This window comes from Tachypleus tridentatus, chromosome 11 (assembly GCF_004210375.1).
Source record: "Tachypleus tridentatus isolate NWPU-2018 chromosome 11, ASM421037v1, whole genome shotgun sequence".
Lineage (NCBI taxonomy): Eukaryota > Metazoa > Arthropoda > Merostomata > Xiphosura > Limulidae > Tachypleus > Tachypleus tridentatus.
The window spans coordinates 70940940-70965743 of NC_134835.1; the positions used below are offsets into that span (position 1 = coordinate 70940940).

Here is a 24804-nt window from a genome sequence, read left to right on the forward strand (position 1 = left end):
TCAGCAAACAAATAACCAACATTTGGCAAAATTAGTAACAAAATATGACATTCCAATTAATACCAAATTTATTCAAAACCCGGCACAAAACTGAGGGTCTATACTATGTAAAACTACACTGACAAACACCACACCAACATTATTTATAAAATACAAAGTGATAACTGCCACGACTTCTATATTGGAGAAACAAGTAGAAAAATAGAAACCAGATTCAAAGAACATAAAAAGTCACCTTCAAATGTTTTCGAACACTGCAAGTCAAATAAACACAACATAACCATAGAAAACACTCAAATACTAAATAAAGAAACAAACATAAACAAACGCAAAATTAAAGAAGCCTTACTTATACAACAACTTAAACCCAAAATAAACCAATATAAAGGAACGCCTTTATACCTATATTAATAAAATAAAATAAATAGAATTATATATTCAAACATCTAATACCGCCCTCTACATTTCGACACACAGTTACACAACCCCTTTCAGACATGTGGTCGGCTTCCGGTCAATTACCTATTTCTTTGTGAACCTGACGATGTTCGCTCTTCTATGTAAAAGTGTTTTCTCAGCCCAAACGAGCCGTTTTTGCATATAAATTTCTCAACAAGTGGGTTTCTCGTCATCACTGATTATAAAATATGTTATTATTTTAGGAGCACAGTGGCTGTTACCTTTAACACACTAACCCCCACAGTCTGTAGGCTGTTTATTTGTTTTTTAATTTTGCGCAAAGCTACACGAGAGCTATCTCCGCTAGATGTCCCTACGTTATCAGTGTAAGACTAGAGAGAAATCAGCTAGTCATTACCCCCCACCGCCAACTCTTTTACCAAAGAATAGTGGGATTGGCCGTAACATTATAACGTCTTAACGGATGAAAGGGCGGGTACATTTAGCATGACGGGCATTCGAACCCGTGATCCTCGGTTTATGAGTCAAGCACCCTAACCATCTGGCCATGCCGGGTCGAGTCTGTAGGCACGTAAAAACCGGGTTTCGATAAATGTGGTGAGAATAGAACAATAAGCTCATTGTTTAGCTTTAGGATTAACAAGAAACACACACACACAAGCTTTTAATACATTATTTTGCGAAACAAAGTTTTTTTGGCAGAATTTTATGGAAAAAATTAGCTGTTGCTCATTTTAAGCAATTACCGAGGAAAGCTAAAATTTGTTTTCGTATTTCAAGAAGACGTTCGTTGTTGTTAAAGTAACATTGTAACTGAGAATAAGCGGAAATTAAAGTTGTGTTCAGGAAAAGGTTGATTCCTTTTTCCTTTTAATGTAGTAATTGAGAAATAACCATGCTTCAATCAGGAATTCGTTAAATTTTATCCATTTAAGACAAACTTTGGAGAAAACCAAAACGTTTGATCGCATTCAGGAACAGATTATCTGCAGTTTATTTAAGACGGTCAGCGACGTTAATTAGGATTAATGGTTGTGCTCAGAAAGAAGTTATTTTGTGTTATTTATAGCGTTATCTGTGTTATTTCATTTAGCAGAACTGACGTGGAAAGCCACAAATTGGTTTTGTATTTATAAAGAAGTTCATTAATGCCCATTAAATACAATCATTTAGAAAAATCAGAATTTGTTAGCGATTCAGGATGGCCTTATATGCTGTTAATACAACAAAATCACTGGGGTAAATAAGAACCAGTTGTCATATTAATAAGTAAATTTGTCTAGAATAATCACCGAGAAAAAACAGAAAGTGTTTTTGGTCGAATCTCATGAGACATTACTGGAATTACAGCTGAAAGTTTTTATAACAGAAAGAGTACAAACTCATAAATCAGTGTATTCTAATAATTACAAGTTATTGTTTTATGAGATTTCACACTCCTTGTTATATCGGTGTAATAAGCTTGCGTTTCTCATTTTTAGGTTAATGTCTTGTTCCGGTCTATGTAACCAGCTTGTTTTTGTCAGAAGTTACTGATAATAAACTTAAAGAAACATTGAAAAAATTAGGATGCGTGGGTTTACTAAGGTCACTAAATGCCTTAGTTAAAGAATATTGTACAATCAGATGTCCAGGAATCTAACATGGTTCAAGTGTTAAAAGCTTCCTATATTATTATTTTCAATCATTTTTCGCTTTTTATTTATCTTATAGTTTTTAAACGACTTTTTGAAACATCGAAATCATATTCTCCCGCAGTTTTGTTAACTATAAAATGATTCATACACAGATTTAAAAATAAACAACTTAGTTAAAATAAAAACGTTACATACAAAACAAATAATTTCGGCTTGAATGTTTATTTTAGTGGCTAATATTCTTGCTTTTTCCACTGTTAAAGACGACATCTTTTGTTGAAATGTTGAAGGAATCGTCTGTGGAAAGTAAAAGTATCTATAGAAATTCTTAGATTGTAGTTGTCAAACATTGCGTTATTAATGTTGTTGTTATTTAACTTCGATGTTTCAAAATTAAAGAAAGCAATTTTCTGAGCTTGAAGGATTCTGTATGCAATGCAACAATTTTAAGCAACAAGGTTTTACGGAGGGTTCACAGCATTTCATAATTCACAAACACATATACATATATTTAATTCACAGGAGTTCCTGATCATTTGACAGTGCAATCCCGCCGAGCGTGATGTCATGGTTGGAGGTTGGTGTCACAGGCATTCTGATATTCATGTAGTGATATAATAAAAGTGTGCAAAGTCCATGGTATAACAGTTTTAAAGATGATTATTTATAACATTGTGAACAGTTTCAAAAAGGAGAGATCACGCTCATATAAAGACGTTAAGTGTTTTTCACTCATACACACTAATATTTTGAAAGTTCATAACATGTTCGTCGCTAACCAGAAAGTGATTACTGACAAGCTGAATCTGTCCCAATGAACTCACTCGTGTAAAAAAAAATCTATGTAGTGAATGTACAAACGACTTCATAGGCACACTGGAAATTAAAAACAAAGTACACTCGATTGTACAAAAAATACATTGTATGTAAAAAATGAATGTATGAGGTCTAGTGTATAATCGTTCAAGATTTTGACAATAGGTTGATGAATTGTTATCATGAGATAATAAAGGCTTTTAAAATAGTAGACCAATTATAAAGAAGGTTTTGTAGGTTTTTATTGGTGTTGAAGGTTTCTCATGGACGTTCTACAGAATGTTTATCAAGATGTATAGATTATGTTGACATTATCGTCTTCCATAGAAACTTATTACAATGAAAATCGTGATGTTTGACAACAAAGCTAATTGAAACGGTCAAAATGAGCACCATGCGTAGAAAACTAGTTATTGTAAATGCAAGAGCCCTGAGATTTACTGTCTTTTGATTAATTAATGTCTTATAATTTTAAAGCTTCATTAACTAACTATTTTTGTTTCACTTTTCTTTACTTGTTTTTAAAGGTCTACGTATTTGTTAAATAACATATAATTTAGGCACATTTTTAATAGTAAACTACCGAATTTAGAAATGATTTCAAAAATACTTTTTCACGGGAGCTAAGAAATTTAGATTTATGGTTTTTCTCCTATTACCTTTATGATATTCAACCCCTACTTTGAGAAAATTTGGTTTATAGTTTATAATTATATCATTGTGTGAGTAAATTTATTTTAGAAATAATTTCTTTTATTCCTTTAGGTTTAAATATTTCACTTGGGAATTTATTAATACTGTATAGACGTTTCCAGAAGATTTTATAATATAGAACATTTAATGTGGTATTTGAGAAACTTTCTCGTGTATGGGGTCACCAACAAAAGTGATTAATTCTTAATTTAAACAAAATATTATGTCTGAATTTCAGGGTTATGTATTGTTTCGGGTTTTGTATGTTGGATCGTCTGAGTGGATTTGATTACTTATTTGGATATTTTTAAATAAATTGTTTTAAACGTACATTTCTCTGAAAATCTATTCAATATTATTCTCATTCATTCCTTAAATTATTATATTCCAAAGAAGTACCAGAATCAGAAACACTTCTTTAATACTAATTAACCGCAGAAACAATTCGGATATAATTAGAAGTGGGTACCCCAAACGTTAATAGTAAATCTTGGAATACTTTTATCTTGATGAAACGTATGACTTTGCTGGTAATATAATAAAGTTATACATGTAATGCTTGACTGTATTACAGATTTCATGGTTGAATTATTTTGAATAAGCAAGCAGTGCGGCCACATCCGTAAAGCTGCTTGGGTTCATTTTTAGTGACATCACATGAGTTAATAGTGCCACTTTTCTAATTGCTATAGCTTTCATTGTGAATAGCCAAGCAGTATAACGAATTCTTAGTGACGTTTCGTAAGCTCATAGCCTCATATTAGTAATTGTAAGAAGTGCTCGATATTAAAGCTTTCATGGAGGAATTATTATAAACAATCAAACAGTGCAGTCACATTCGTCAGACTGCTTTACTCCATTTTTAATGACGTTTCGTGAGCTGGTAGTGCCACTATTCTAATTTTAAGAAGTGCTAATGTTTCAGAGAGTAGAAAGAAAAATGGTTGATATAGTAATGTGTATAAATATATATATATATATATATATATACAGGGTGTTTGAAAATTCATTGTGCAGTTTTGTAATCATATTTTATTCAGTATATTTCATGCCAACAACTGATAGCGGTGTTTAGAAACAAAATAAGAAGGATCCAGGCCTGTATTGATGCCAACGGGGGTCACTTTCAACATTGTTTATAATTGTCATTCATATTTACCTCCTGCATTCTATATTGAAACTTGTCTGTTAATAAATATATAAGTGCACAGTGACTTTCTGAACACCCTGTATGTATTGCGTTCTTTTTTGTAAGAGTAAACTATGCAAAAATGTACAATAAAGTTTCTGTTTTATTAAATCCAAGGAAGAAAAATCTGTGGACAAACACAAATATTGGAGCACACGATTCTAAAAAGATTCTACACTTTATGATGGTTGTATTAAAATAAGAATAGATAACGGCGAATTTTTTGATTAACTGTAAACTATTAGAAAAAAAATTGTCCATGTTTTTAGTAAAGATCTAATTAATTTAACATCCAAATCAAGATAGCGATTGTTGGATTTGAGTCAACGGAAATTGTTTGTATTATACGATAGCTGCGTCTAACATTGACAATTTTTATGTGTTATCTGAAAGTGAAATAGCTTATATGTATCACAGGCTTAATAACCAGTAGATAGTTAGAACTGTTCAATGAAATATACAGCCATCAATGTATATAACACCGTTTAATATTAAAGCTCGTTAGGCGAAAACGTAAAAGCAAAACTCCACGAACTAGCATAACATTTCAGGGAATAGAGACTTAATACTCTACAGAGCTGACAAGATAACAAAGCGCCCTCTGTGCAGTCTTTTACTTCAAGTTTATTTTCTTACTAGGAATTTGTCTTGCTGGTCATTATTAAACTGTGGTCTCACCAGGCCGCTCCTGAAAATGGCTAAGAAAGTGAAAAATAACATTAAACTTCACATTTACATGATGATGAAAGCAAACAAACAATAGCACGACTTCTATGATTAAATAACACTTATAATAGCTTAATCACAGTTTGTAATTATTTATCTTTGTTTTTATCCATTCTATGCTCACTGCTCTTTTATAGCTATAATATTACTAGCATATAAGAATAATTTATACTCCAGGTTCTCTTTTAAACAAACAAGCAGAAAAAGACAGCCATGATACACGAATTGTTGATTAAATGGAAACTATCCGATGAGAAAATATATTTCTCTATATTTTATTTATAAATGTTTATTAAAAGCTGTGAATATCATATACAGACGATTGATTAAACTATGCTAAACGATTTTGATGATACAAATCGTTAAATGACATAACGAACACAACCTATTTGAAGTCGTAGTAGAATGACATGTATCACAACTATATTTAACATTGTTTGGCGTTATGTAAGTTGTACGATGGCACCAAGAAATGATCGCTTTTTGAAAGGTATAAAACTGCTCTTTGAAGTGCAATATATCTTGACTCTCAGATTATAAAAACATGTTTAGTTCGGTTTGATTTGTTTTGAATTTCAAGCAAATATACGGGAGAGCTATTTATGCTAGCAGTGAAGAACTAGAGAAAAGGCAGCTAATCATTACCACCCGCCGCCATTTAATTGTCACGTACTTTAATTAAGTATCAAGTGAATGAAACAGGTATTAATGTTATTTCACGTGAAGACATAGCAGTGAAGTAGTCGTATGTATCGCCTGTAGATTTCTCTGCACTTGTGCTATTGAAACGGATGTTGGCAAACCATTGTCCTTGTAGATTAGATGGATTATGGAATGCTGCCTATAGGAGGATCGTACTTTAGACATGACAACCTTACTACGGAGCAATTTGCAACGAAAGCTATACTATAATGATATTGTCAAGATGCATGATTATCAGGTAGAGCAAGATCTGACATAGCGTCATAAGAACTAACGATGTGGCAGCACTCCTAAGTCGTTGTAGCATAATCTACTCAATCTGTATAGAATCTGATGTGCATTATATTGTTTAGTATTAACATTAATCGCTAGAAACTGGAGTTTCTGAACATGTAACAAGAACTTTTTAGCATAAAAATAGTTTAAACTGTAATTGCGTGATAACAGTTTGTAAAGTATACTTTAAAGTAAAATTAATTAGATATAGGTAAATATGTATTGCTATTAATTTTAGACGTTACAAAATTGATGAAGTCTTATTGACTTCACTGTTAGACTAGCATTAAATCCTATTACGTTTTTATTGTGTTAACTTTCCACGGGAAAGTCAACTAATATTTTCTTTAATTCAAAGTTTGACTTAAGTTTCAGCTTCATTTTTACTGTCGATAATGTATTTTAGTCCTTGAAAATAATTTTAAATTTCTAAAATTGCCTCTAAGCTGAAATAATTTATTGCAATACCGGGAAACAGAAAAACAGAATAGGTGACTTAATAGCCTGAAACAAAACCACAGGTAAACACCTAATCATAACCTCATTTACTGGTTTCTGTGTAGCAGAACAATAGTTAATGTAACTTACTAACCTAAACCAAAACTACAGGTAACACCTAATCGCAGCTTTATTCAGTGTTTACTGTGTAACATGTAACAGGGCGATAGCTCAGATAACTTTATACCTAAAAGAGGATAATGTTTACAATCCTAAACTGACACCTAGTTAGACTTCCATCTTCTGGTTAATGTGCAACAAAATAAAACATCTCAAGGAATTTGGTAAAAAAAAACAAACCCCAAAGCAGGTTTATACTCATAAACATATACTTATTAACACGTTATTTTCTGGGAAGTGAACTCGAACTGCATTTCTAATCACAAACATACTCCTAATAACACTTTTTATATTTGTCTAGTGCTTAATAGAAAAGCGGACTTACTACACTTGTGCTTACGAACAGTACCTTATTCATTTCATCATGTTCTGGTCATTGGGTATGAAAAATTACCTTAAGTGACAGAATAACAATTCCAAACCATGCTTATAATCATGAACAGACACCTACTCACACCCTCATCTCCTGACTAGCTCGAACAGTTGCTGATCCTCGAAAGTTGTGCGACAGAAGTGGCTGGCCCTCTGGTGGTGGCATTTTCTCCTGGCTGGTTGAATATGGAACCGTATTGAGAGGTATAGAAGAAGGAGGAAGTTGGAAACACAGGTCTTGAGGATGAGTGGACGGTATGGTGGAAGAGTGGGCTTTTTTATTCATTAACTCCATTTTCATTTGGTTAATTTTTGGCAAAGGGTCATCATCTCCACATTCTGGTGCCTATAAAAAGAACACACGCTTTAATCACCTCATTATATATACTTCTGCTTGGTTAGTTAGTTTCACTTTTCTGTTAAGAGGCTAAAAGTTGAAAAATTATGGATGGGAATGAAAGTAAATGCAAATAATTATGAAGTTCTATTCTCATAAAATTCCTTTAGAAATAATACAGTTATCAATTCCTTTTGAAAAAAAAAATATGAAACTGCCCTTTTTAATGTAAAATATTGACACACCCAGAATATATAGATGGGTTCAAATAGTGATTTAGAATTTTCAACAAAGGGACATCCCTCGTACTTAATGGTGGAAGTTAGTGGCAAAAATCGTTCACTTTACACTTTGCCACACCTAAATACTGTAAATGTATAAGTAATAAAGTTAAGCTCACATTTTGATACTCATGAGGTTTTACTTCTGTGTCTTGTGTATGTGTTTGGGACAGAATGTTTAATACGGGAAACTCGGAGCATCGTAATATAAAAAGTAACCCAGCAAACATTGAGAAAAAAGAACATCTTAAGTGTGGGACTATTGATGGGACAAGGTAAGTTTATCAGGCTACAACAATTATGGTATTTTTATTGACTTTTAACCTTTTTCAAAGGGAGGGGTAAAGTTTATACAAGTATTAAATACAGTAGAGCTATCCATGTCCTGGACAGTATGACTCCACGGTGGCCTGTCAAAAGATCACACACTTTATGTGATGTGGTCATCACTGCTAGACACACCATGATATGTAACAGAAGCTACTTTGCAAATTTCATAATAAAACAAATTAATTTTAAAATCTTATATTTGAATCAAAGGTATAAACTTTTTGTAAGATAATGAATAACTCAGGAATCTGTTTTCTTTGTATCTGTGCATGTATATATGTGTGTGTGTGTTTTCATATAGCAAAGCCACATCGTGCTATCTGCTGAGCTCACCGAGGGGAATCGAACCCCTGATTTTAGCGTTGTAAATCCGGAGACATATTGCTGTACTAGCGGGGGGCACATGTATATATATATATATATGTATGTATTTGTGTGTGAGAGTGTATGTGTGTGTATAGATCCTAAACAGTATAAGTACTTTATATAAAATATCTTAAAGTAAAAAAAAAAGTTATTAGCTTATCTAAGCCACCTGGTACATATAGGAAGTTCTAAATTAAAATTTGGAAAAAAGAAGTGTATTTTTGCCCTACGATACGTTTAAAAACGAGCTTTATTTATTTGAAAACAATTTATCAAAATAGAATTAGAAATTACACGTAGGAGGCTCTAAATATAATTTGCCAAAGTCAGACATTTTGGAGATTAACATTTTCTTTCAGCAGTGTGAATATATTAAGTTAACAGTACAGAAATAGTAATAAACTCAGTTGTAGAAAATCTTTCAGATAGAACGATTTTTGTCTTTCATTTATATATCTAAGTATTGGGCTACACTAACCAGCTTTATGTACTTTTGAACTTTAAGTTTGGAAGGTTAAATAAATTGAATGTTTTGAAGCAGGTCTGATTACCTATGGCAATATTATATATAAACTTTGAACTAGATATAATTATTTATGGTGATGTATACGTAAATACTGTTGATAATTTAATAAGAGGTTTGTTTGCATATTTGAGATTTGACAAGTAGAAACTTAGATAAAATGTACAAAGTTTGCGCTATAACTTTTACATTTACGATAGTGCATTTTGTTGTTTGTCTGAAAACAAATGTTTTTAAGAACATTTAAGAGACAAACCACTGAAGGTTAAAAATATACTTTATCTTCAAAAGTCGAAATTTAAATACACAAAAGTTACATAACACCAGTTAAATGTTTATAACGTTTAATAATAATTAATGTTTTCGTTCTGTTGACTAATTATTTTATCTCGTTTCTTGAGAATTTTTTTTTTTTCAAAACAAGCTGTATGTGGTACATGTCTGCTTAGATGACAGATTTATTGGCTTGATAATCTACATTAGCTCTTAGTATCATATTATTTTACTAATTCCATCTGAATTTTGTAAATAAAGCAATAATTATCTGCATATTTACTTCGTTTCTTCAGAAATGATCACTTTCCCATAACATGTTGCAAATTATAAATGGTTGCTTAGATTCCGGACATTGTGGCTTGATAAGCCAAATAAGCTATTACCATTAAAGTAATTTAAGAATTAAATTCTAAGTGAAAATTTTGTCAATCCAATCATCTAACAGACGGCATCTCCTCCTTTCTGAGTGAAACTTATATTTGAAGACTCGTTTTCCACTGAGAATGTAGTTTGAAATTGTTTGTCACATATGTGCTTCTCTAGTTGTTTTTAGCGCAGTTCTTTAACTGAATAACAAAACACATACATACATACACACACATACATATATATATTATTAAATCTGCTATACCTCGTAAATTCTCTTGTCAAGCTTGAAATCTCTCTTCTTGTCTTTCTGATAATAAACTCCAGCAAAGATTAAAACATTCAGGATTAAAAGCGAACATCCCACAGCGATGGTCACGCTGAGTGTTGTGGAGTATATCCCTTCTTGGTATACAACGGTTTTAGACTTTGTCTTATTTGTTATTGTAGTAGCAATTACGTTCTTTTCCACCACACTTCGTGAAGTTACTTCCATTTTCGACTTCCCTTGTGAAGCTGAAGTATTTTCATTGCCTTCTGTGGAAACATTGTCTTCCCCCATAGAAGAGGTGGTGGTAATATGCTGAGTGGAGGATGACAGATGACTACGGATGGTTCCGTCGTAAGACGAGGGGTTATTGTAGTCATGCAGCCTGTGGTGTTCAAAATGAACTTCACCAGCACCAGCTCTGTTCAATGATGGGAGTAGATTTAACCAAAATGATAAGTGGTGCGCGTGATAGTGGTCTCGCACTCGGGGCTTCATGCCTATGAAGAACAAGTACAAATACATTAAAAACTGTGAAGTAAAGTACAGTCTATCTAATTAAATTCGATTTCATTCTTTGACTTATTTTAGGGTGCAGCAAGTTTGATTTGCTATTTTAAATTTCATTAACGTAGTTTTAACACATCTTAACGACAATGATTTCACGTGATTCCCTAGAAAGGAAGCTAACTAATACACATGTTCAGGATGTCAATACTACGAAAATACATGAGAAAAAAATCAACTTTCTTACAATAGTACTTGACCCAATCTAATCTTCTCTTCTGTTAGGTAACTAGCTCAAACTTTGGTATGTTACAAATTGTGTTAAGTGTGACGAGAAGATTAGGAAATCTAAGTCAGGGAATCAATTAGACTGCACTGTGGGGACACATGAACGGCTTTGTACCCCCTTAATTAATTACATGGCATTAACGTCTGTTACCTTCTGACTACGAGTCATATACCAGCGCTCAGTGTGCGTTTTCAACTAATATTATGGTGCTATACTGCTAAGACTGAATTTATTAGCATTCATTTTGTACGTTGTATATTCTTGTAATAAATGCAAGACCTATTAGCTTATTTACTTAACCCTAGGAACAAAGACGTTTAGACAAAAGAACATTGGTTGATAGCCTTTCTACCTAACGTGATGTATCAAGGTTTTTTTAAAGAGATATTATATTTAATAATAGAGAACAAGACATGATTCATTGAAAGTGAGTACAACTGAAAATATTGGGTAAACTTTTCTCATTAAAGAAATTTAACTTACGTTTTACACGTCTACAGCTTAGATACCTAGAATGTCAACAATTAAACTGCAAACCTTACTGAATAAGTGGTATACACGCTCAATCTTCAACTGTTGATACCGCGTAGTTCTTACGTGCCAGTGCCGCAGGTTAAAACCTCTTCGTAAAAATCCTATAGCATGTGGTAGTATTTCTAATTTGTTTTCTATGCATTAGTTATACATGCTTTATATTTAGCCTCCATATATTGCAGTTTAATATCAAATTACTCAAAATACAGATAATAATTGGCAAAAAATTATCGGACTAGGTAACCATTTCGTGTACTTTCAACTTTTATTACATCATACGTTATGTTATAGATAAAAACAATATGAAACAGACAATTCAAAGTGTTTTGAGCGTTTTTTTTTTTGTTTGCGCGTAAGAATCTGTGTCGTTCTGAAAATCCTTCAAATTAATAAACATGGTAAGCGTGGAACAGATTTAACTGTTTAAAACTCTGCAGTCTGTTTTTGTAAACTGAAATTTGTTATGACGTAGAATAAGAAGTAGTAATAAACCGATACAGCCTGAAGTCTAGACTTGCGTTTGATAGGTTAAAAACTGATAAAACTTAAATCCAATAGTTTCCTTCCATCAACAAATTAAAGTGCATGTTAAAGCAAGTAGAATAGCTTGGTATCGTATGTATACTTCGGACATAATTTTTTTCACATTTTCCTTTAAATATAATGCACAAGAAAAAATATTTTATATTGACTATTCATGTCCAACTCCTTTACAAGTGAGCTAATTTAAACGTTTTAAAAATGTTTTATTTGTCTGAAGTGTCTGAAGTGAGAGAAGAGAGCCTCTCACACAACCGTTTTTTGAATAGTTATAAAGTTATATCGTAGAATAGAACAAATTCGTTCTAACTTTACAGAATATTTACAGGCTTTCGTGGCTTCTTCTTTCCTTAGAACGTGCCTCAGTAAATAGTGATTAAATCAGTGTTAGCTAATTGTGCCAGTGAGAGGTTTTTCACTGATATTTTAAAAAAGTAAGAAGTGGCTGATCAATATAAAATATCTCCTAAATTTTAGTCACGTTTGTATGGGCGGTTCAATGAAACTACGTCCCTGGTGTGTAAAGTCAAAACATAATTCTTTCTTGTATTTAATGCAATACTTTATGTGTTTTTTCTTCTGTGGAGACAGAATATATAAACTGTGGAGTTAAAAGTGTAAATTTATTAAATTATTCTTTCATTTAAAAACAAAACTTAAAATATCATCGAAAATTGCGTATTTCAAAGTTATGTGAGAGATTTGTACGTTGAAATGGCGTCTTTCTAGGTCGAGAAATCACTATGTATTTTAACGTGTTATCGCGGTTACGAATATGTCAACTTAACAGCTTTAAACGTTGCTTTCAAGAAGGTTTGCTAAACTGAGTTTAGGATAAAACAGTATATGTTACCTATAAACTGTTTTATAGTAAGTAATATTCCAGGAAAGACAAACTCTAGAAGGATTTGTTTGTGTGTTTGTTTGCTTTGTGAATTTCGCGCAAAGCTACTCGAGGGCTATCTGCGCTAGCCGTCCCTAATTTAGCAGTGTAAGACTAGAGGGGAGGCAGCTAGTCATCACCACACACCGCCAACTCTTGGGCTACTCTTTTACCAACGAATAGTTGGATTGACTGTCACATTATAACGCCCCACACGGCTGAAAGAGCGAGCATATTTGGTGCGACCGGGACTAGAACCCGCGACCCTCAGATTACGAATCGAATGCCTTAACCCACCTGGCCAGGCCGGGCCTCTCTAGAAGGAACGAACTGAAATTTCTTTTCAACCTTAATTACTTATCCCCGTTCTTTGGTGTTGAGTCATTTCTCTTAAGCCATATTATAATTTAACACAGTGCATTGTTATTAGGTATTGATACAATTACGTTGCTTCTATAACACATTTCCACAACTAAATCACACTGTATTGTTACACTAATTCGAAACTAGTTTTTCACAGAGCAGGTATAAAGTGTCTGAAGATATCAGTGCTAAAATTGCAAAATGAGGCAGAGGAAAAAAAATTAAAACTGATTTTTTTAAAATGAGTAGAAAATATAAGTATTTCACAAAAATATATATGTCATTATAGCAGCGTAATCATTCTCTGATTACTACATGACCTTTAACATCACGGCTGCACAGACAACCCAATCCTAAATAAGGTACACTAAAACTACAGAAAAGAATAAGCTTTGGAAACTAACTGTAAGAATAAAAACAGTGTTTGAGTAGGAGTAATGTTATAACATTGTGATACAGAAGCTAGTCATGCGCTGATGAAGCATCACTGCAGTTTCAATGATCTAAGGGATCTAGTTTAACGGGAACTTTATATCAAATTAGTACAGACCAACTTAATTAGCATTTTATTACGTCCTGTTTAGGCTGTATACAGTAATTGAGTTAGATGTAGCGTGTATCTAAACTGTTTCTGGCGCCACTTCCTATATATGTAACGATACATGCATTCAGTGGAATTTGGATCCTATTTTCCACTCAGCTTGAATCTCTTGTTTTATTAGTGTTTAGTACAGTACTCATAATCTATAAGTTCATTTTTTACTGATAATATTTAAACAATGTATTATAAGTCTTAAACGTTTGTTAATTTTTACAGAAGACAGTTAAATGCGAGGTAACTTCAAATCTGTAGTCAAATCCAGTTTACACGGTATAAAAACAATCAATTATTTTGTACAGTAATTGTTATTTTCTATATTTCAGGTACTGTTATGTTCCATTAAGATCTATATTTCTGGAATATTACAGACTTTTGGCTACAGTTTTATAAAGCCTTTTTATAATAAAACACACATGTTCTTGATACTTTTGTAAAATAGCAGAATAGATGAAGAAAAATATAACCAATCAATGAAGTTGCAATGTAATGATTAACACTCATACAGTGTAACTGGACTATGAAGAACTATTTCCGCGTAATAAATAAGTAAAAGTCCACTAAGGACTCCATCGGTTTCGGAGGTTTAAAATCTTTTCCCCACTGAAATAATTTTAATCCAGCAAGTAAAATATTTTGGTGGCTGAAAACTCGAATTGTTCTGTTTTGGGAACTTTAAAATATTTACATTGTTTCTTTTCAGGATTATATTTGTCCGGTGAGTAAGGACGTGGTAAGTTTTTGTGAATAAACGATCAAAGCTAAGCACTAAACACATATTCGTTGTAATTTATGAAAGATTTTCCATGTTAATTCATTTCCTGGTGTTGGCAGATGACATTAATTTTCTTGTGAAATGTGTTGTGAAGAACTCCTTCAAACAATTCATTTTCTTAAGTTTCTTACCGCAAACAGAAACGACTCAATATTTATTTTGTTCAGATCTATGTTTATAGCAGGTATGTATGTAGGCGTAACCTTTTTTTTGCCATAATCAAAATCACTGCTCAAAATTTTTAGTATACCTGAACTTACAACATTCTATTATTACATTCACACGCAAAAATAACAAAAAAAATTTTTTTTATTTGATAAAAAAAAAACAATAAACATAGTATTAGTGGATTTGGTACATCAATTTAGAGAAAAGTTACGTTTAATGGACTCAATCCGACATCCCGTTCATATACAAAAGAAATCTCACAACATGCTTATAAACAGATCTTACAACCTGTGTTCAACATATCTCAATTCACAATCAAAAATTTCTTTCGTACTGGATACTCTAAACATAAGGGGATTTTCATGAAAACACGCATACAGTCAAGTAATCTCTGTGCTTTCTCTACACAACACAGTGAAGGGACATGTGGGACACGAATTTATCACATTTCAATATCCTTTGCACATAGCCAAACACTGATCTGGAGCTAAAAGAAACTCTGGATCAAAGAGCATTCGACAATCATGAGTAACACGTAATCTTATTTTACATTACACATTTTTTAATATATGCAATATTTGTATTGTTTCTCGTCTATTTCTTAAGTTTTTAGTTTAGATTAAATTATTGTTATTTTAGCAATGTGTTTTAGTTGCTTACTTTGGAATGATGCAATTCCTTATGTTTTTGCTTTAGATACTGAAGATGGAATCTATAAGATTCTGAAACGTTTATATCGCTACCCTTCTGTTTAAAATAATGTTATTCGTTTTAAGTATCGTTATCCTTTATATTGTAAAACTTCGTTTTCCTTCGAACGCATCGATTACTAATACCTTCTTTTTGCTATCAATCACGGATTTTAAATGTTTGTGTTCTAAACTATTCATGGATTGATCCAGATTTTATTTATTGGGATTATATTTGTTATGCTTTTTCTGTACTGTTTTTCCCATATATTTCTTGTTCTTTAGTTATTATGAGCATTAAAATACGATTTTGTAACAACTTTATTGGATCTGCATCGTCTGGATCCAGTTTAATATAACAGTAGGATCTAAAAGAAGTGTTGAGAAGTGAATGCATAAGTACTGCATGTATTACTGAATACTAGCTTCCGATCACACAAACTGTCTGTTTACAATAAAGTAAAAATCAACCAGTAATTAGAAAAGATAGTTAAATATATTGTTCTTCCGTTATTTTCTATAAAGATTAAAATGTATTGATAACGATATTTTCGGCCGTAGTCGTAGTGATTATTATTGTAAAATATTATTTCAGCATGTGGCACTTGGAAAGAAGGATGAAACTTGTCATCTTTAGTTGCATGACTTTTCTGAGTTTCCAGTAGTGTAGTACCACATTTATGTTAGAACTTGTAACAGTTTAGGATGTACATAACTGTGAACAAAGGTTGTTGGACGTATTTTTGTGAATACGATTAAACAATAAGAAAATGTCTTGATAGTGAGTATTGAAGAAAAAATATGAATATTTTAATAAAATGGTTCATGAGATGAATATTTATTAAAACGTTTGATTTACTTGGTAGATGTCTTAAGAAAAGTATGAGAGAAATACAATATTGTTTCGTTTATTTTATAGTAAAATACAAATGTTTATAAAAATATTTATAGGGAAACTTATGTAGGTATGTGTTCTTTTTGATGCTACAGTATTCTTTCTCATTGTGTCTTCTTTGATATTTTATCGTGTAATAGTTGGGATGGATTTTTAACTAGTTATATTTCATTTCTCCGACTGCACTTGATGGTTGAAAGTGGTTGTTTGTTCTGAATTTTGCGCAAAGCCATACAAGGATTTTCTGCTATAGTTGTCCCTAATTTAGCACTAAGAGACTAAAAGGAAGGTAGCTAGTCATCACCGCTCATAGCTCTTAGGTTATCTTTTGCCTACGAATAGTATGATTACCACTCACATTATGACGTCCCCACAACTAAAAGAGTCAACATATTTGGAAGAACGTCGACTCTCAGATTGCGAATCGAGCTCCCTAACCAGCTGGCCATGCCATGTTAGGCTAAAAATTGTTTTAAAAATAGTTGTTATCACACAGTTTTTGTATATTATATTTAGCACTGTTGTTGAAGTTGATAGCAAATAATAAAGTAAAGCATCTTTAAATAATAATTCTTTGCCGGTTTTCGTAAACGATTCTGAGGAGAAAACAATAAACCGTTATATGTAAGACGACGCAGAAGTTTACTTATCGTCAGTTGAACATTTTATATAAAAATAAACAATTATTTTTTAAGTTCCACTACATACTAGATCTACGATTAAAAATATTTGTAAGATATCAATCAACATGTGATTATCTCATGCCAAGTTGGAAGATGACATATTGCTTGTTTCTTCTTGCAATAGTAAAAGACGTATAAGACATTTCAGAATTATTATAAAACTTTACATTACAGTGAGATAAGTCAAGCCAAAGGGAATAGTTAAAACTTGTAGTGAGATTAGTCAATTGCAGGAGAATAGTTAGAACTCAGGACATGCCATCTTTAAGTATTTGTACATGTCAAGTAATCATTTCTGCTTAAAAGGGTTTCGATTTCAAGAGTTCCAATACGATACTTCGGATACCTTAAATGGAATAAAAAAAAGTGGATTGGAAATTGAATGAACAAAATGACAAAATTCTGTTCCAACGACTAGAAAATTCACTCTGCAAGAAACCTATCTACATGTGTTTACTTCCATTTTAGAAATCATCGAGAAACGGTTTCAGAACATATAACAAGGTTAAACTGAATGATGTTTATCAGAATAAAAAGGAAATGGACAATAATGCATCTCCGTGAACAGGCGCATTTCTTTGCAATGTTTCCACATTTCAACCAATAGATCGGTTTTTGCTTTTGTTTTCGCTCTGCGTCACTAGATGTTTAGAGGAATGATTCGTTTCTTGAAACAAATACGAGCTTTATGTTTTAAAATATATTTTTCACGATGCCTTAAGACATCATTAGCTATTACTCTCCAAATTAAGAAAGCTCATCTGAACTGTCTTTTAGTTCTGTTTCAGGTATTAGCTGCGATATATTAAACACTACCAGTTTCTTCATCAAAATGCGTTTTGAACTTTTTTAATGTCCTATATACCTGTGTTTAAAAATTTTCGTAATTATTTTCAATTAACAAAAAGTTCGAATCTTTCTTGAACGTTATGTACAAAATCGTAAAATAGCTCTGAAACAACATGGAAGTTAGTTTTTTTTGCGATGTAGAAAAACACATTATTTAATTATATAAGTAATCTGTTTCTATCCTGGAAAAGTATTAGTTTTATAAACGAAGAACAGAACATGTGAAATAATCTCTTACATTTATAAATGCCAAATATCATCCTCGCTTATTCTTGTACTTATGAAGGATTGTTTATTTATTTTATGAATTTCGCGCAAAGCTACACGAGGGCTATCTACACTAGCCGTCCCTAATTTAGCAGTGTAAGATTAGAGGGAAGGCAGCTAGTCATCACCACCCACCGCCAACTCTTGGGCTACTCTTTTACCAACTGATAGTGGGATTGATCGTAACTTTATAACGCCCCATAGGCTGAAGGAGCGAACATGTTTGGTGTGACGGGGATTTGAATCCGCGACCCCGAGAATACGAGTCGAACGCCCTACCCATCTGGCCATGTCGGACAATTATGAAGGAAATATCAACAATTTTGAATTCGGCGTGGATACTTATAATGTCATATGATACGAAAAAGAAAATCATTTTTATCTACTAACTCGTACTTCATACTTCATTCTGAAATAAAATCAAAATCATTTTAATCTATTAACTCATACTTGATACTTCATTCTGAAATAAAATTAATATTATTTTTTTCTATTAACTCATACTTCATACTTCATTCTGAAATAAAATTAAAATCATTTTTATTTACTAACTCGTACTTCATACTTCATTCTGAAATAAAATTAAAATATGTTTCTAGAAAAAGGTTCAATTTACTAACTATAAGCTAAGAAATATTGAAGTAAAACTGTTCTAGTAATTATGTATAAATTACAACTTAATTGGAATTATAAAATTTTTTTATATAAATATTGTTCACTAGATTATATAGCAATTTGTAGAAAAGCATATTTATCTCTGCTTGATAATTAACAAAGCATTAGTAAAAATCAAATTAACATGCAAATTAACAAATTTAATTTTTCTGGTAATTTCATCATATAGCGCTACAGTATGTAAAACTATTGTCTGCAAATTTTAATACGATGTTCTAAAAGCGATCTACATGCACATAACAGAAATTACACACAAGAAACAACAAACGGTTTAAGGTTTAATCAAAATATTTCAACCTGCTACGTCATATTTTATCAAAAATCTTTCTTTTTTACAAACACTTATTACTATTAAAATCAATACATTCATATTGGTACCAATTATGTTAACACATCTTAGTTATGACAGGATATTAATGTTTCACAGTAGTTATGTAGATTTAGAAAATAAAAATCGGTGTGTTTAGCTTAAACAGAGATAAAATATGAACTAATATAAATTACAATAGTCAAATTTTTGTCATTCTAATCAGTTTTAGTTGTTTGGATTTTAGAGTAAGGCTCGTCTTGTATTTCTCAGCTGCTGTTGTAACAGTATTTTTAGATAAAACACTGTAATACAGTTCCAGTTGAGTTCAAAAATATTATAGTTCATATTTAGAGTTATTATTGCATATAAAATTAATTAAACGTAAACAGTTACTTTCACGGTGATTTAAAAACACGTGGAGTTGTTAATAAAATGTTTTTTTTTATAGTCTTTAAAGACTGTTCACAGTATACTCAAGAAGCTACGAAACAAATTGCTATGTCTCGTTTCCTACTTAGTCTTGTCCTACCTTCGTAAGGCTACCAAGATAAAAGCACAAATAACTAATTGACTAAACTGCTTAATTAAGCCTCAATTTAGACTGAAACATTTCTTTAATACTATACGAAAAAAATTATAATACTTAGACGTTTCGGGCTGCTTACCTACTTTTGTGCGTATTATGAGATTATGATAAATGTGTTTTTCTTGTAGCAAATACACATCGATCTATATGTTGTATTTATCGAGAGGAATCGAGCCCTTGATTTTTGTAAATTGAAGCTTATCTCTGTTCCAGAGTTTTAATAGCAGCCAAAGTAACAATCCACTTTGTACGTCATGCTTTTGAATGCACCAACCGGGGAAAAACTAACTTTGTTTTTTAATCATTCACGCCAAAGCTGAGGAACGTGTGCTTAATCACACTAGGATTTTGTTCAACTCTCCACTAGTTACAGCAAAGATTAATTCTTTAAGCTGAAATAATATATATTAATTAAGTTTTAGGGGGTAAGCTCAAATATTGTCCACAATATATTTGGAAACATGAACTTGATCAATATATATACCTCTCCTCTTACATTGTGGATTAAAATGTTGCAATTACTTTTAAATATTGTTATCCTGGTATATACAGTCTTATATCTTGCCATAAAGATTTTGAGCATCATGTAAGTTCTTTTCTCCAACTGAAAATACTACAGATAAATAATTATTGGTAAAATGTTTTTAGAAATATGTGTGGAAAGTGCACATTTCCCTCTAATTTGTGCAAGCAGTTTCAACATTTAGTTTCATGGAAGACAACGTGAAATAAATGTATGATATCAAAAACTTGTTACTGGCAGTTTACCGTTTTTCTGGTCAGAAACCAATAAGGAGATATCTGGCAGACTGAAAAACAAGACAACTGTCAGTCATGCGCATTGCAGCTGCAACCTAAGAGTTCGCTACTGGATCTTTTACGGTGACGAGAAAACCATAGTAAACTACCTAGAGCGAATACACAATTTATCGATTGCAGTTCTATATGTAACAATCCGAAAAAATACATTTAAGGCTAATGTAAGCACCATTTAATAATATATGGACAAAACACACCACAATATCCGAACTCTTCTGTTTCTTATTTTTCTTTATTACTTTCTTGTAATCTCACATTAATCTCTTAAAAATCGTTAATTTTTCTCTAATAACATTTATAAACCCTTACGTCATTTAAATATTCAATATTTATCTGCTCATATAAATGTTTGGTCAAAATGACCCTTTGTTTATCTTTATCTATCAATGCAGCTAAAATTGAAGAATAGCACAGTTTTATTTTTAACAGTAAACACTTACCTATAGTTATATGTTTCTGGTACACTGGGTCATAGTTTTGCCAATCGAAGCGGCTAAATCTGTGTTTATCATTATCACCTTTGTAATTCGTTGAGTTTGGATTTCTAAGAGAGAATATTTTACAGGATTTAATTTATATCTCTCTACGAAACAGAATATAAGGTTACAAAATTTTTGGAAAGTATACTATTCTTAAAGATTCAGTAAAACCTATACACAAAATATATTTTTAAACAAATTATGGACTAACGCCATTAGATGTCGCTGATGTCGAGTAGAGTTTGGTTTATTTATACACGGAAAGCATCACACTCTCAAAGTAGTGAACAAGTAGCATTGCAATGAGTTGTTTTTTGTTTTTTTTTCCCAAAGGAGTGAATTGTAAATACTGCTCAATTATTAATGGTAGTTCTATTGTGAGTTGTCATGACACCAGTTCAAGTTAGGACTGGAGGTAACAATATCTAATTAAAGGAAAAAGGTAGTTAGTATTGCATGATGTCTTAAGAAATAAAAATTATCTTTTAACCTAAAAATATTCGTCATAACATTAATTGATAACAGATTTTAAAATACGTATATCTTCTTTATTAATAATATTTTTCATTTAGAAATAACGTTTTTAACCGTAACGATTACTTCTAAATTTAACACTAATTCTAAAAAGAAAAAAACATACAGATAAGAAAGGGAGTTGACGTAAAGAAATGAATGTTTATACGTAATTATTTATTTTATTTTGTGCTGTATCTATATGACGATAAAATAACATGAAAACGAGTTATTTAAATACAGTTATGCAGCAATAACTACAGAAAACCCAAGTGCTGTTAGTTTTCTAGTCTTCATGTGTTGATAACTTTTATAGTGGCGGATTTGAACCTTCTATATAATCCTGGAGTTTTGGCTTTCTGGTTTTAAGAAAATAGTCCGTTTGTATTTGGTTTGTTTGGAATTTCGCGCAGAGCTACACGGGAACTATATGCACTCGCTGTTCATAATTTAGCATTGTAAGACTAGAGGGAAGGCAGCTAGTCATCACCATCCACCACCAGCTCTTGGGCTACTCCTTCACCAACGAAAATTGGGATTGAGCATCACATTATAATGCCCACACGGCTGTAAGGGCGAGCATGTTTCGTGTGACAGGGATTCGAACCCGCGACCCTAGAATTACAAGTCGAGTAGCTAAACCACTTGGTCATGCGGGGTCGTTTGTCTTTCTATTCTGAAGGGTTTTACTTACCTCAGTGGTTTCTGGGTCTCAAAATTTTATGTAATAGCAATAATACAGAAATTTCTTTTAAAAGCCCTCTTTCGTTTCTCCAGATGATTTGCTTATGTTTTTCTAAAATTCATTCTGCGCAAATGCTTTTCAAGCTATATTAAGTGAAACATAAAAGCATGTTGGAGTTGAAGGTTTAGTTTCTTTAGGGTATTTTTTTGTCATCTCAACTGTTTTTTGACGCCAGACTTTATTCTCCTATTTATACAGTTTTTATTGCTAGAACATCGCTTAAAAGGTTTTACAAATGAAGCAAAAATGTATGTTGTATTAGGTTCTGTGCATAATGTAATGTTTTCTAAATCGTAAGTTACTGCTACTTTAGTTCGATGTGAAGAACGAACGAATATAACAAAGTTTTTTTGTTTCTTTTCAGAATTTTGAGCTGATAGACAAGACGGAACGCAGCTAGTTAACTGTTTCCTACCAGCAACTCTTTATGTACTCTTGTTCTCCCGATGAATGTGATGTGACAACTATTATAGCGCACAAATGGCCATAAAGTGCAAAGTGCGTTTTTGTGGCAACGGATCACGAATCTTTAATTCCACGGTTTCAGTATGCTAACTATTAGGCTACACCTGACTCAATATATTAAAGGTGAAAGCGCACAAACTATTCAGATATTTGAGTCATGTTTCAACAATTATTCGTTAAAGTGTATTGTACTGAGATAATGATGATGACATAGTTGAAATAGGGGTGTTTTTTGACAAAGCGCAGCAAAGAGAAAGCCCCTCAAATTCTCACAAAAGTGGGAAAAAGTAAGAAACGTAGTTTTACATTTCTTTAAAAGCTAATGTATCATTTGGAAGTTCACATAAAGCCACGAGAGGGCTATCTGCTCTTACAGTACGTAATTTGACAGTGCGAAGCCAGCTGGTCATTACACTCATTGCTAACTCTTGGACTATTCTTTTACCAAAGAATAGTAGGATTAACTGTCACATTATAACGCTCCCACGGAATGTTTGTTGTGAGGGGGATACGAACCTGCGAGCTACAGAGTGCAAGTCAAGCATCCCAACCACATGACCATGCCAGGCCGAAAGCTAATCTTATTATTAGTATAACTATAGCATACATACTTTTATCTTTGCGTATTATATTTTAAGTATTTTGTATTTATCACTTACATAACTATATTATAACAATAATTTTAGCCCTATTGCATTATCGAGTAAATTGTCATAAAACAATGTCAAGGAAGAGAATAAACACGAATTGTTATTTCAGTTCACAGAGAAAAACAACAACAAACATAACCTAAAGTACATTTTAGTAGTAGAATATAGTTAAACAATACGTTACCCAGTCCTAGCGAAATTTGTCCAATGCGTGATTACAGATTCCGAGAGGATTTCTTCTGACCGTGTATAGTTAGGTTGAAAGTGTGCAAGAAAATCCACTAACGGGGCTCCAAAGATATAAGAAAGATCCTCACCATGTATACAGCCAAGCTTGGACAGATAGTCCCCCTCTTCTGATTGGTGGTTAAAAACGTAGAAATAAGTGTTTGGGTGAATACGAGCCTGTAAGGTACCTAGTTTTACAAGTGGGGCCACAATCAGGCCGTCTCCAAGAGCATCAACTGTTTCCTCAAATAAGTTAACAGGATGTTGACTAGGGCGACTCCAGTCGGTGTATTCGTTGATAATGGTGAGATAAATTTCTTGCTGGTGATAATTATACAGATTTCTGACTAGTGTTCTTAAAATTCGGTTGCGTCGCTTTATGTCGATTCCATTTTTTTCTTCTCTTGCTGAAAATTGAAAGTAAGATTCGGTCCGAGTGACTCCAAACAGTAAGTCATACTGGCGGTTTATATTGGTGTTTTCCTCCATTTGATACTCCGGATCGTATTGTAGAAAAATACCATCTATTGTTGGTCCGAATGTGGTTAGGTAATCTGGAATTTCTATGTTTACGTCTAATATTTTTTGAAGAGGACGATGACGAAGACATTCAATGGTCGAGGTATCGATATTTGTAGGGCACTTTAATTTTATAGCCAACTTACGAGCATAGAATAGTGAATCCTTTGCAATAGCCCATGGACTGAATACCGAACCACTCTGTAAGATGACTCGATGAAAAAGATCTATAAAAGGGCAAAATTATCAAAATATATAATTATTCATTATTATTAATTTTTTGCTTATTCTCTACTTTCAACTCTGTGACTGTTGCGTGGACATCACAAACTCTAGATGATATTTCTCAAGTGTTAAAGCTTATCACTATAGCAATTTCTTTAAAATATTTTAAAGTTTTTCTAAAGCGTTCCTTGTGAAAGAAAAGGGTTATCTTTCATATGTTTTCAGCTTTTATTGCTGTTATAGTTATGAAAATGTTTCTTTCAGTGTTAAGAAAAGTTAAACGTTTTTAGGCATGAATATCTAAACAATTATTGAAAGAAAAATAAACATTTGAAATTCAATTTGTATAATTCA

General features: G+C 32.2%; 1 protein-coding gene across 3 annotated transcripts in view; it reads right to left on the minus strand.

Annotated features, from left to right (window-relative positions):
* Positions 1 to 4857: 4857 nt before the first annotated feature.
* LOC143232418 (neuroligin-4, X-linked-like) overlaps positions 4858 to 24804 on the minus strand; it is a 135413-nt gene continuing 115466 nt past the window's right edge. For 2 of the 3 annotated variants that reach the window (XM_076467864.1, XM_076467866.1), the window contains exons 4-8: positions 23663 to 24452; positions 21067 to 21170; positions 10194 to 10696; positions 7533 to 7795; positions 4858 to 5453 (exon numbers count right to left, since the gene is read on the minus strand). In XM_076467864.1, coding sequence (XP_076323979.1) covers positions 5417 to 5453; positions 7533 to 7795; positions 10194 to 10696; positions 21067 to 21170; positions 23663 to 24452 — 1697 coding nt within the window. In that variant the 3' untranslated portion in view covers positions 4858 to 5416. Of the gene's footprint in view, positions 5454 to 7528; positions 7796 to 10193; positions 10697 to 21066; positions 21171 to 23662; positions 24453 to 24804 lie in introns of all 3 variants that reach the window. The other variant, XM_076467865.1, reaches the window with a different exon arrangement.